Raw genomic sequence first — 12,421 nt, forward strand, 5'->3', positions numbered from 1 at the left:
GTATCATATTCTGATTATTTTTCACTTCTAGAAGTTCTGTTTGGCTCTTCTCCCCCCTCACATCTGCTAGGCAACTCTTATAGTGGAATGCTAGCTACAAATATTTTCAGGTTGTCTTTTATATTTTTAAATATAGTAAACATAGTGATTTCATAATGTGAGGCTAATAATTCCATTATCTGAAGTATCTCTGGTTCTGTTTCTGCCGTCTGTCGTTCACACTGATCTTCACCCTTGCTCTCGTTTCCTGGTATGTGCTCACTGACTGTGACACATTTGTGGCCGCCCTTCTTTGAGATACAGAATCATGACATGTTCTTTCAGAGGAGGTGACATTTGCATCTGGCCATCGACATCTCACTTTGTACTTTGAGGGGTTCTCTCTTCTTTTCTTTTGACAACCAGGGGATGTGAATCTGGGCTCCAAACCCTGGGGGCAGGCGCTTCTGCTACTGTGCTGTTTTCTCGAAGCCCCTCCAGGGTGGGAAAGAAGCTTGTTCTCTTCTGGCTCAGGCTTACAGTGGGAGTACAGGCATTTGGGGTTCTGGCTCCATGGGAGATGGTCTCCTATGAGACATCCCACCTGAATGAGCTCAGTTCCCTCTTGTACGACGCAGGTTTCACAAGAAGCAGTTTGGGGATTCCATTGACCTCTCTCTGTGTTCTTTCCTTCACCTGGATTTTTTTTTTTTAGAAAAATATCCAAGAGTACGGAAATATTTTAACAATACAATAAATAAAAAGTAGGTTAAGAGTTCATACAAGACGATCCAATTTTGTTAGAAAAAAGGAAAGAAGGGTGTATACAAGGCTTTGAAAAATCAAAGTGAAAGTCACTCAGTCGTGTCCAACTCTTTGCGACCCCATGGACTATACAGTCCATGGAATTCTCTAGGCCAGAATACTGGAGTTGGTAGCCATTCCCGTCTCCAGGGGATCTTACCAACCAAGGGATCGAACCCAGGTCTCCCACACTGCAGGTGGATTCTTTACCAGCTGAGCCACCAGGAAAGCCCATACAAGGTTTTAAATAGCACTTATATCTGGGTGATAGGATTATGAGTACATTTGTCTTTTATCCTATACAAAGATTTACTGTTGTTCTTTTGTTTCTTTAGCCTTATTTAGATTGCCTTTTTAAACACACACATATACATACACACATATTTTGTTAAATTGTACAAAATAGTATACTTACAGGAAAGCATACAAAACACAAACGTTCAGTTTAATGAACAATTATGAAATTAACATCTAAGTAATTAATCCCTGGATCAATATATTTTTACCCTATTTTATTTGTCTTGATAGTTGGGTTGGTCCAAATAACCTAGTGTGCCATATTTCCAGAAGCAGAACAGCAATAATCTCTTTCCAAGAGATCCCCAGGAAAAAATCTTGCTGTTTCCTTGAGTCTTACCAAGTTATGTGTCTTCCCTGGACAAACCCCTACAGTGAGGGGACTGCCAACTAGTACAGAGAGATTACAAGTCATCCTGCACCCAGGATGGAGCCATCATGGGCTCAGAGTGGGAGAGGAATCAGGCCTCCAGGGAGGAACAGGTTCTGTGTGTATATCAAAAGGGTGGATAGAAAGGGAAGGAAAACCCAGATGTCTATCGTGGTTTGGAAGAGATCATCAAGCTATTGCTTGTCCTTACTTCTAGGCTGGAGGATTTGCTTAGGGGAATGGCCTGAAGGTATTAGTTGTTCAGTCACTCAATTGTGTTAGACTCTTTGCAACCCCACAGAACGCAGCCTGCCAGGCTCCTCTGTTCATGAGATTTCTCAGACAAGAATACTGGAGTGGGTTGCCATTTCCTCCTCGAGGAGATCTTCCCAACCCAGGGGTTGAACCCGCATCTCCTGCATTACAGCCAGATTCTTTACCACTGAACCACTAAGGAAACCCATGGCATAAACAGGCATAAACAGAGTTTAACTTTTATTCCCTATCTCTTTAATATTGTTTGCAATTTTCAATGCAAGGAACTTTTGTATTTATTGTAAATTTTAAGTTCCTTAAAAAAATTTTTTTAATTCCATAAAAATACATCCCAAACAGTTAACAAAGAATTCTGGGGAGTGGGATTAGGGAAGGGACTTTAACTCTGATCTCTGTTCTGTGTCACATATGGTTCTGTAATAAGGCGAGAGCTGTGTGAGGACAGGAGTGAGCCATGGAGACGGCAGGGAGGCGGGCGCAGGTGAAGACGGCGGTGCCACAGCACCCAAGCAGCAGAGAATCCCAGGCAGGAAACGCGTGAGCGCAGCCCGCACGCTGAGGGCAAAGGCGAGGAAGCGCTGGGCCTAGCAGTCAGCAAGCCATCTTTCCCTCGTGAATGTCTGCGAGTACCAGCCCCTTCCAATCACCGCTCCAGAGGACAGCCAGAGAAATCTCTGTACAACAAATGACACTGCAGTCTAACCTGTCTTCTCCAAAGCCCTGCAATGGACCCCTTCTGCGTGCAGAAGAAAGCCCAACACTCTGACAAGGCCAGCGAAGCTCTGCACGCTGTGGCTCCTACACACGTGCCCTAACCTCACCTAACTCAACCACGTCAGCTTCACCTGCTGACTTCCAGATCCTCAGTCACCCCAGGGACTGGCTGCTCGCTGTCCCCCTCCTGGATAGCCCCTGAAAGCCACCACCCTCCCATTTCCTATGGGTGGATCATCGTGTTTTATCACACTTATCACCTCATCAGGGAGGATTTCTTTTTTTTTTTTTAATTTTGTAATCTCGTATTTATAAAAGGTAGCTGAATTAGAATAGTATTTTAGAATACTAGGAAAGCATAAAGCACAACTTTCGAAATAGTTTCCCCACATTCTACAACTGAGGACCTTTAAAAGAACTGCCACATTGAGTGCCACTCAAGAGGTGGGGGAGTAGAACCCTTTCTTTTCACTTTCTGCCTTATGTATTATTAGAATACTTTAGAAAAACATATAATTATAGTAACTTTGAAAAATTATTCCACATTTTGAAAAATTTTATCTACCTAACTGCATTCATTCACTCAATAACTATATCCTGAACACCTACTGTGCACCGGGCACAGTGTGTGCATGGAACACACACGCCTCTGCCCCGTGGCGGAGGCAAAGCACTGCGGGGAAAGGCAGGCATGCACAGGAGCGCAGTGAGCGGCAACGCTTTAACTACACAGCTATCAAGATGCTATGAGCCCATCCAACAGGATTCTGTGAGAGAAAAAGGCAGAATTGGGAAACCTAAAACCTGCATTCCTAAGTGCCATTTTAGCTGAAACCAGAATGATAAGAAGGAAAAGCTGGAGGCAAACGGTTCTGTCAGAGGGAGGAAAGGCTCCCAGAGCCCAGGATATGAAAGGGGGCACGAGGAGGGGGGAAGCACGCAAGACTGGGGAAGGCCCGACCTGGCTCAGCGTGGCGGGAGCCACTGAGGGCAGGGCACAGGCTGGGCACTGGCCAGATCCCACCCATCTTTTAAAGACCTTTTTGGCTCCACATAGAGACTAGATGAGAACGGGACAAGAACAGGAGAAAAGAGATGGCATAAAAAGCTAACTCAGAATCTCTGAGTGTTTTCTGTTTATTAGACAGAGACATATTATAACTGCAAACCAGGACTTCTGATTAAATATATGAGATGACCAGTGTCACTTTGGTGAGGTAGAACAAACACTTCACATTTTAATTAGCCTTGAAGCCTTGTGACATAAATATACAAGTCTCTTGTGTGTGTTGTGTGAAATAATAAAGATACATGCAGACTCTTTAGAATTTGGAGAGCCCAGATGTGGAACCACTACTGTAAGAACTCACAGGAAAAAACTTCAGATTAGACTTTATAAAAATGCCCCCTCTGTCCTGCCCCCATCTTTATGGCTAACCTTCAAACTCAACAGTAAAGAAGTCTTTCACCATTTCAGTGATATTCTTCAAAGTTTCACTTTTGGAAGGGATATAAACTAATTGAAATTTATTTTTCAGAGGAAATTGATTGAAGAATTCTGGCAGAGAAGTGATGTCAATTACATTGTAGTCTATGGGAGGTCTCTTTCTTGGCAAACTACCAAAACGAAGATATATTATAACTGCACAAAACAGTAATGGCATCAAGATTTCAAGGACTGTTACCAGAGTCTTTCGTTTCTAAAATAAAAACAAAAGCCATATATTAATCCAAAATAGAACACAAGCGTTAAGATACTACATGGGAAATGTTCTTCCATTAAGAACACTTTCAATCAACTACACTTCACTAATAAATATGCTAATCCAAAATAGAACACAAGCACTGTCACTGCATGGCAAATGTTCTTCCATTAAAAACACCTTCAATCAACTATGCTTCACTTATGTGTGTGTGTGTGTGTGTGTGTATGAAAGAATGCTTATATTTCTTCCAGCCTCCCCTGTACAACATATGAAAAAGAAAAAAAACCCAGAATGAGAATTAGCTAGAAACATCTGCTTTTATCTTTTCTGTAACACCAATGGCTAGAAATCAGTAGCAACAATGGTTATCTTCAGTAATTAGAGCTAACGGAATTACCACAGAAATGTGGCTCATTTGCAGAAAAGGGCTACTTTACAAGTTCTTAATTTTTTCTTTACTCCATGATTAGAAACCAATTTAACTACATCATTCAGTTCCTCCGAAGGAGATTCACATTCTCCCTACAGATATCCATACCCACCTTTAAAATGAAATTCTTCCAGAGAAGAAGTTTTAAGTTCCTGAACATCGCCATTTTTCTAGCTGAAGAGGAGCGATCGCCGCTAGCTGGGAGACAAATGGGGAGATGTTATTAACGTTAAAATGCTGAGTGGCTTTTTGGGCCTGGGGACGCTCTCTGCTCCCAGGCTTTCGGAGCCCCGCCTGGACCACTTTTCCTCCTTCTGGTCCAGCGGTGCTGGCCCCTCCCCTCCCCGCCCTCTGAGTATTAAAGTGCTCCAGGCCCCACCTGTGGACTCAGAGCGGCGCCACTCTGTAGGTGCTCTCACTCACTATTTTGGGTTTAAATCCATCTACATGATGACTTTTTAAATTTACATTTCCAGCCTTGAGTTGCTTCTAGACCCAAATGTTCAACTGCCTGCTTGTCATCTCCACTCAACCTGCCCAAACGAGTCTACTCATATATTTCTCCTAAAACAGATCATTCTTACAGTCTTCCTCTCCTCAGACAATGTCAGTTCATTCTTCCAGTTACACAGGGTTACTGATTCTACTTCTGAAATAGACCAGAATTCAATCCTTTTTCACCACCGCTTCTCTTGGCACCAACATCGCCTCATCTCTCACCTGAACACCTGCAAGGGCCTCTTTAGTGGTATCACTGCTCCTGCCAACCTGCAGACCATCCTCCCTGCAGCAGCAGGAGCGATCCTGTCGGGCCACATCCACTCCTTCACTCAAAACTCTCCCATGGCTCCTGTTTCACCGCAGGGAAGAGCCTGGCCTTGCTGATGACAATGAGCATCCCATGGGACGCAGCCTGTTAGCTCGCTCATCTCCGCTCACCCGTCCCCTACTCTACCGCCCCTCCTTCTGCCCTCCCGAGTCACAGGCTTGAGCAGAGGAGCCACATGTCGGCCCCACACCTTTGCCCCTGCTGTCTCCTCTGCCCAGCACACACTTCCCTCTCATGTTGACATGGCCAGCTCTTCTACTTTTTTCAGATCTTTATTTAAAAGTCACTTTCTCAGCCTTTCTTGATCATCCTATATAAAATTTCAAAACACTGAACATTTTGTATCAATCCTCCCTGTCAATTTTGCTTCTTGGCACCTTTAAACTATTTAACTTGATATTTATCTGATTTAATACAATTTCCCTACTAGAATTCACATGCTTCAAGAAGGCAACATTTTTTTGTCTTTTTTTTTTACCACTGAATCCCCAGACACAAGAGTAGGGCCAGCATGCAGTAGTCAGTCAGCAAATACTGAATGAATAAATAAATAAATTAAAGGGCCAGCAATTTTTGTAGGAATGTGGTTGGAACAGACATAATTGTGAGGAGACTAAAACCCTGGACAGCACCAAGTTCCCTCTCTTTTCAGTCTGTGTTTCCCAAGTGTAACATACGCTTTAGCTTTTAGATACTACCACAATGAAGCTTTCTTTTTCAGAAAAATATTTTTCCATTGAGGAAAGAAAATGTATATTTTTCCTTCAGTTAAAGTACCTCTGATGTTGCACATTAGAAGTTAAAGAAACTGGGGACTCCCCTAGTGGTCCAGTGGTTATGACTCTGCTCCCAATGTAGGGGGCGCAGGTTCAATCCCTGATCAGAGAACTAAGATCCCACACTGCTTCACCACATGGCCAAAAAAAGGAAGAGAAATTAAAGAAAGAGCATTATGACTAGTACATGAAATATCACTGAATTGTACAATTTTAAATGGCTAATTATGTGCTATGTGAATCTCCCCTTGATGAAAAATAACAGTGAATGAAGTGATGCATTTACTTAGTCAGCTGCTGCTGCCATAACCTTACATGACAAACTCCACACCAGAACTCACTGACCAAGAGCAACAGGCATCATTTACTTCCTGCCTATGGGTCTGCTGGAGATTTGTGGCTGTCCTGGCCTCTTGGGACTGGCTGGACCTGTCTACAGGTCTGTCATGGGCTGTATGGTGTCCCCTCAAATTCACATGTTGAAGTCCTAACCACAGTATCCCAGAATGTGACTGCCTTGGGAGTTTGGACCTTTAAAGAGGTGAGTCAATTACAATGAGGTTGTTAGCGTGGGCCCTAATCCAATCCGACTAGTGTGCTTAGAAGAGGACAAAGTCTGGATACCCAAAGAGGCATCAGGGATGCAGAGCACAGAGGAAAGACCACGCGAGGACACAGCTAGAAGACAGCCATGTGCAAGTCGACGAGAAAGGTTTCAGAGGAAACTAAACCTGCTGACACCTTGGTCTCAGACTCCCAGCCCCCAGAACTGTGAGAAAATAAATTTCTGTTCTTTAAGTCCCCCTGTCTATGGTATTTTGTTACGGCAGCCTGAAATAATACCGGCCTGTTCTGTGTCTCCTCAACTAGTCACCCACTGGAGCATGTTGTTCTAGTGGCAAGAGGCCAAGACAAACCACACAGGTACATGGAAAGCCTGTGCTCACAACACTTGCTAAGCATCCTACCAGCCAAAGCAAACCCCATCCCAAGCCCAGTGTCAGTGCAACAGGGGAAGAAACAAACTCCTCTGGTGAGAGCGTTGCAGCATCACATGGTGAAGGGCATGCATGTGAAATCTCATTCAAGGAAAGAGTGAAGAGCTGGGAACAATATCCATCTACCAAACATTCTGCATTTAATTCTTTAAAAATTCCATTAGAATTTGCCAACCTAAACCCTCACCACTGAAAAAAGGAAATATTTTGGCTCATTACTGGCCCAACACAAAAAGTAACAGCCAGAGATAATGAGAATACATGGTTTTCTCTGATCACAGTTCCAGTTCAATGGAATGGGACAGCAAAATAGTAAGAGCAGATGGAGGTTTTCATATCTTTTAAAATTTGTGATTAATACAGATGTTCTTTTAAAAGAACATCTGGACTTCCCTGATGGTCCAGTGGTTAAGACTCCAAGCTCCCAATACAGGGAGCACAGGTTCAATTCCTTGACTGGTAAGTTTCGCATGCTGCCAGAAATGGCCAAAATTTTATAAAAATAAAAGAGCTTTTATTTAGATGCTTGTAATATACAACAGGGTTTCCCTGATGTCTCAGTGGTAAAGAATCTGCCTGCAATGCAGGAGTCCCAGGAGATGTGGGTTCGAACCCTGGATCGGGAAGATCCCCTGGAGGAGGAATGGCTACCCACTCTAGTATTCCTGCCTGAGAAATCCCATGGACACAGAAGCCTGGTGGGCTACAGTCCAAAAGGGTCACAAAGAGTTGGACACGACTGAGTGAGCACGCAGGAGGGCACGTACAACCAGCAATCATGTGTTTAAGGCACTGTCTCTGGGCAAAATGATACCATAAAAAGACTGATCAGTAGTGGAGCTCATCTTCATGGAACCTAGTGAAGAAAAAAATCCTAGTGAAGAAAAATAATATGTACGAAGGAAAACATTATAGCACAAGTAGAAAGTGAGAATCAACAGAGATGCACTTAAGGGTAAACAAACACAAGTCTAGAAAGGCCTCACAGGTATACAGGCCCTTGTTTATAACAAAGCTGACACAACAGGACACAGGGTTCAAAAAACTGCTCAGAGTCAACTGGGCCTCCACCATATACAAAATAGCAACTTCAGATGACATACAGATCAAAATGTGAAAGATAAAACAATGAAGCTTTTAGGGGGAAAGCAAAACATAGTCATGACCCTACAGTAGGCAAGCATTTCTTAAATATGACTCCAAACCACTAAATACAAAGAAAAATGATAAATGGAATTTTATCAAAATTAAGAATTTCTATTCTGCAAAAGACGTTATCTATAATGCATTTGTTGTTGCTGCTGTTGTTGTTGTTCAGCCGCTCAGTCATGTCCGACTCTTCGCGACCCCATGGGCTGCACGCCAGGCTTCCCTGTCCTTCACCATCTCCTAGAATTGCTCAAACTCATGTCCATTGAGTCAGTGATGCCATCCAACCATCTCGTCCTCTATTGTCCCCTCCTCTTCCCACCTTCAATCTTTTCCAAACAACTGGTATACAGAATATTTAAAGAGTTCCTACAAGTCACTAAGAAAAAGACAGATATCCCAACAGAAAAACAGGCAAGAAATCTGAACAGATGATTTCCAAATGAGATACCAAATGGCCAGTAAGCATGAAAAAGTGCTCAACCTATCTGGTCATCAGGGAAGTGCATTTTAAAACCACACAGCTGACACTGAGATGGGGATCTTTGCACAAGAAGTTTATTGAAAAGCACTCTCGAAATCAGTGCTTTGGAGAGTAAAGGAAGCAGGCCTGAGGAGAGAGAAGCCAGGCCTCAGTGGAGTCAGGATGAAGGCCTCAGTCACTTCCGCAGGCTCACAGCATCACAACAGAACACAAAATGTGAATTATCAGCCTCATGCCCGATTATGAGGACTCTAGGATTCAAACAGGTCCCAGCAAAGCAGGGAAGGGATTAAGGAAACTCCGTTTATGCTATATTTGGGGAAACAGATGGCTGAGACAAAGAAAAAAGTGCTGAAAATAAGCAACACAACAACTATTCAGAATTTCTACACGAATACATTGCTAGTCCTTTGACCCACCAATCCCACTTCTAGGAATCTATTCTACAGACACAACTGCACAAACATGAAATGACGTATGTACTAGGTTATTCACTGCAGCAGTGTTCCTAACAGCAAAGAACTGTAAACAGCCCATCAGTAGGGGATATAAACTGGTGTTTACCTAAACAATGAAATGATATGCAATCTTTAAAAGGGTGGGGGGAGAGTTCTATGTACTAGCTGAAATCTGGGATCTGCAAGATACATATGAGAAAATATATTTTCTTATTTATAACAAACGTGAGAAAATATATGAGAAGAAGAATAGAGACAAAAGAAAGAGACAAGATTATAGACATAAAAGGTAAGAAAGATGCAGATAATTAATGTCCCTGAGCACAGAATCATGAGCTGATGTTCTTGGGTGCCATAACAAACAGCACAGGCTCCATGTCTTCTTGAACAACAGAAATTTATTTTCATACAGTTCTGGGGGCTAGCGGTCTGAGATCAGGGTGTCAGCACAGCCCAGTCCCCCCATTGAGGGCTTACCTCTTGGCTCACAGACGGCCACCTTCTCGCTGCACCCTCACACGACGGAGAGAGACCTCCCTCTCCTTCCCTCTTCTCACAGGACCAGTCTGTCAGAGCAGGGTGCTACTCCTACAGCCTCATTTAACCTCCATTACCTGAAGCTTCTGTCTCCAGGTGAGTCACACTGGGACTGAGTGCTTCAACACATGAATTTTAGGGGAACACAATTTGATCCATAGCCCATGGCATAATTAGAACAGAAAATATAACAAAACAGAAACAGACTCATAGACATAGAGAACAGACTTGCTGCCAAGGAGGAGGGGAGAGGGAAAAGGATGGACTGGGAGTTTGTGGTTGGTAGATGCAAACAATCATATTTAGCATGAATAAACAGCAAGGTCCTAATGTATAGCATAAGGAAGTATATTCCATATCCTGTGATAACCATAATGGAAAAGAATATAAAAAAGATTGTATTTTTTTTAAAAAGAACAGAAATATACATAGATATATAGATACACATTTGTATTAGGAGAAAACATGCTTTAAATGATGGAATAGCTGAATTTGAAAAAAAAAAATTTTTTTTTTAAGATCTTCATGTTCCAGTAAAAACCTAAATAGAACTATAAAAATAGAGACCACCCTGGTGAATCACTGAACATCATGGATAAAGATTCCTACAAGCATCCAGGCAAAAAAAAAAAAAACAAAAAAATATCAACTCACATCACTGACCAGAAGGGAGAAAATCATGCAGCCTCCCTCAGTCCTCTCCCCAGAGACTGTCAGCAAACAGTGCAGGAGTCTCCTTAGAGGATGGAGGCAAAGGGCACAATTCTAAGACCTTATAATCAGCTGGGTTAATAGGCAGGTATTTTTAAGCATTTTTAAGCAAACATCAACAGACCCATAAATACCCTGGGGAAAAAATTGAGGATGAAATGCAATCAGTGCTCAAATAATTCCAAATAACTCAGAAATGGGTCAACTTTCACAAGAAAAGTACTTTTACTGGGCAGTGAATCTAAAGGGTGTCTCAAACTTGAAGTGCCCACAAAGGTACTCTTGATTTTATTCTCTCTGCCTTGTCTACTATCCAGCTCAGTAAACGGTAAGTTTATACCAGATGCTTAAGCCAAAATCTAGGTTTGAACCTTAATCTCTTTCCCTCACCTCTCATATCAAATCCATCAGTAAGTATGATTCTGTCTCTGAAAAATATCTCAATATCGTCCACTTCTTTCTTTGTGATTTTCATTTATAAATATCAGAAGTCCAACTCAACCTAACTTAAGCACTCTCCCCAAAAAGAATTCATTACTCACATAACTGGAAGTCCAAAGTGGAATAAGCCAGAGAACACAGCTGAATCCAAACAGTCAAATAACATAATCAGAGTTTTTTTCCCTCTCCATTCTACTTTCTTCGTGTCTTCTTGTCAGTTCAGTTCAGTTCAGTCGCTCAGTCATGTCTGATTCTTTGTGACCCCATGAATCGCAGCACACCAGGCTGCCCTGTCCATCATCAACTCCCGGAGTTTACCCAAACTCAGGTCCATCGAGTTGGTGATGCCATCCAGCCATCTCATCTTCTGTCGTCTCCTTCTCCTCCTGCCCCCAATCCCTTCCAGCATCAGGGTCTTTTCAAATGAGTCAACTCTTCACATCAGGTGGCCAAAGTATTGGAGTTTCAGCTTCAGCATCAGTCCTTCCAAAGAACACCCAGGGCTGATCTCCTTTAGGATGGACTGGTTGGATCTCCTTGAAGTCCAAGGGACTCTCAAGAGTCTTCTCCAACACCACAGTTCAAAAGCATCAGTTCTTCGGCGCTCAGCTTTCTTCACAGCCCAACTCGCACATCCATACATGACCACTGGAAAGACCATAGCCTTGACTACTTGCCAAACTTTGCTGGCAAAGTAATGTCTCTGCTTTTGAATATGCTATCTAGGTTGGTCATAACTTTCCTTCCAAGGAGTAAGCGTCTTTTAATTTCATGGCTGCAATCACCATCTGCAGTGATCTTGGAGCCCAGAAATATAAAGTCTGACACTGTTTCCACTGTTTCCCCATCTATTTCCCATGAAGTGATGGGACCAGATGCCATGATCTTCGTTTTCTGAATGTTGAGCTTTAAGCCAACTTTTTCACTCTCCTCTTTCACTTTCATCAAGAGGCTTTTTAGTTCTTAACTTCACTTTCTGCCATAAGGGTGGTGTCATCTGCATATCTGAGGTTATTGATATTTCTCCTGGCAACCTTGATTCCAGCTTATGCTTCTTCCAGCCCAGGGTTTCTCATGATGTACTCTGCATAGAAGTTAAATAAGCAGGGTGACAATATACAGCCTTGACATACTCCTTTTCCTATTTGGAACCAGTCTGTTGTTCCATGTCCAGTTCTAACTGTTGCTTCCTGACCTGCATACAGGTTTCTCAAGAGGCAGGTCAGGTGGTCTGGTTTTCCCATCTCTTTCAGAATTTTCCACAGTTTATTGTGATCCACACAGTCAAAGGCTTTGGCATAGTCAATAAAGCAGAAATAGATGTTTTTCTGGAACTCTCTTGCTTTTTTAATGATCAGTGGATGTTGGCAATTTGATCTCTCATTCCTCTGTCTTTTCTAAAACCAGATTGAACATCTGGAAGTTCATGGTTCATGTATTGCTGAAGCCTGGCTTGGAGAAT

The 12,421-nt window shown here is 42.6% G+C and overlaps 1 protein-coding gene across 3 annotated transcripts in view; it reads right to left on the minus strand.

The window, feature by feature from the left end:
- LOC102393607 (ATP-binding cassette sub-family A member 17) overlaps window positions 1-12,421 on the minus strand; it is a 113,593-nt gene that overhangs the window by 92,165 nt on the left and 9,007 nt on the right. The window contains exons 1-3 of one of the 3 annotated variants that reach the window (XM_044936176.2): window positions 9,748-10,095; window positions 4,689-4,774; window positions 3,879-4,140 (exon numbers count right to left, since the gene is read on the minus strand). In XM_044936176.2, coding sequence (XP_044792111.1) covers window positions 3,879-4,140; window positions 4,689-4,742 — 316 coding nt within the window. In that variant the 5' untranslated portion in view covers window positions 4,743-4,774; window positions 9,748-10,095. Of the gene's footprint in view, window positions 1-3,878; window positions 4,141-4,688; window positions 10,096-12,421 lie in introns of those variants that run through there. The other 2 variants (XM_025274961.3, XM_025274960.3) reach the window with 2 other exon arrangements.

The sequence above is a fragment of the Bubalus bubalis genome, chromosome 24 (assembly GCF_019923935.1).
Source record: "Bubalus bubalis isolate 160015118507 breed Murrah chromosome 24, NDDB_SH_1, whole genome shotgun sequence".
Lineage (NCBI taxonomy): Eukaryota > Metazoa > Chordata > Mammalia > Artiodactyla > Bovidae > Bubalus > Bubalus bubalis.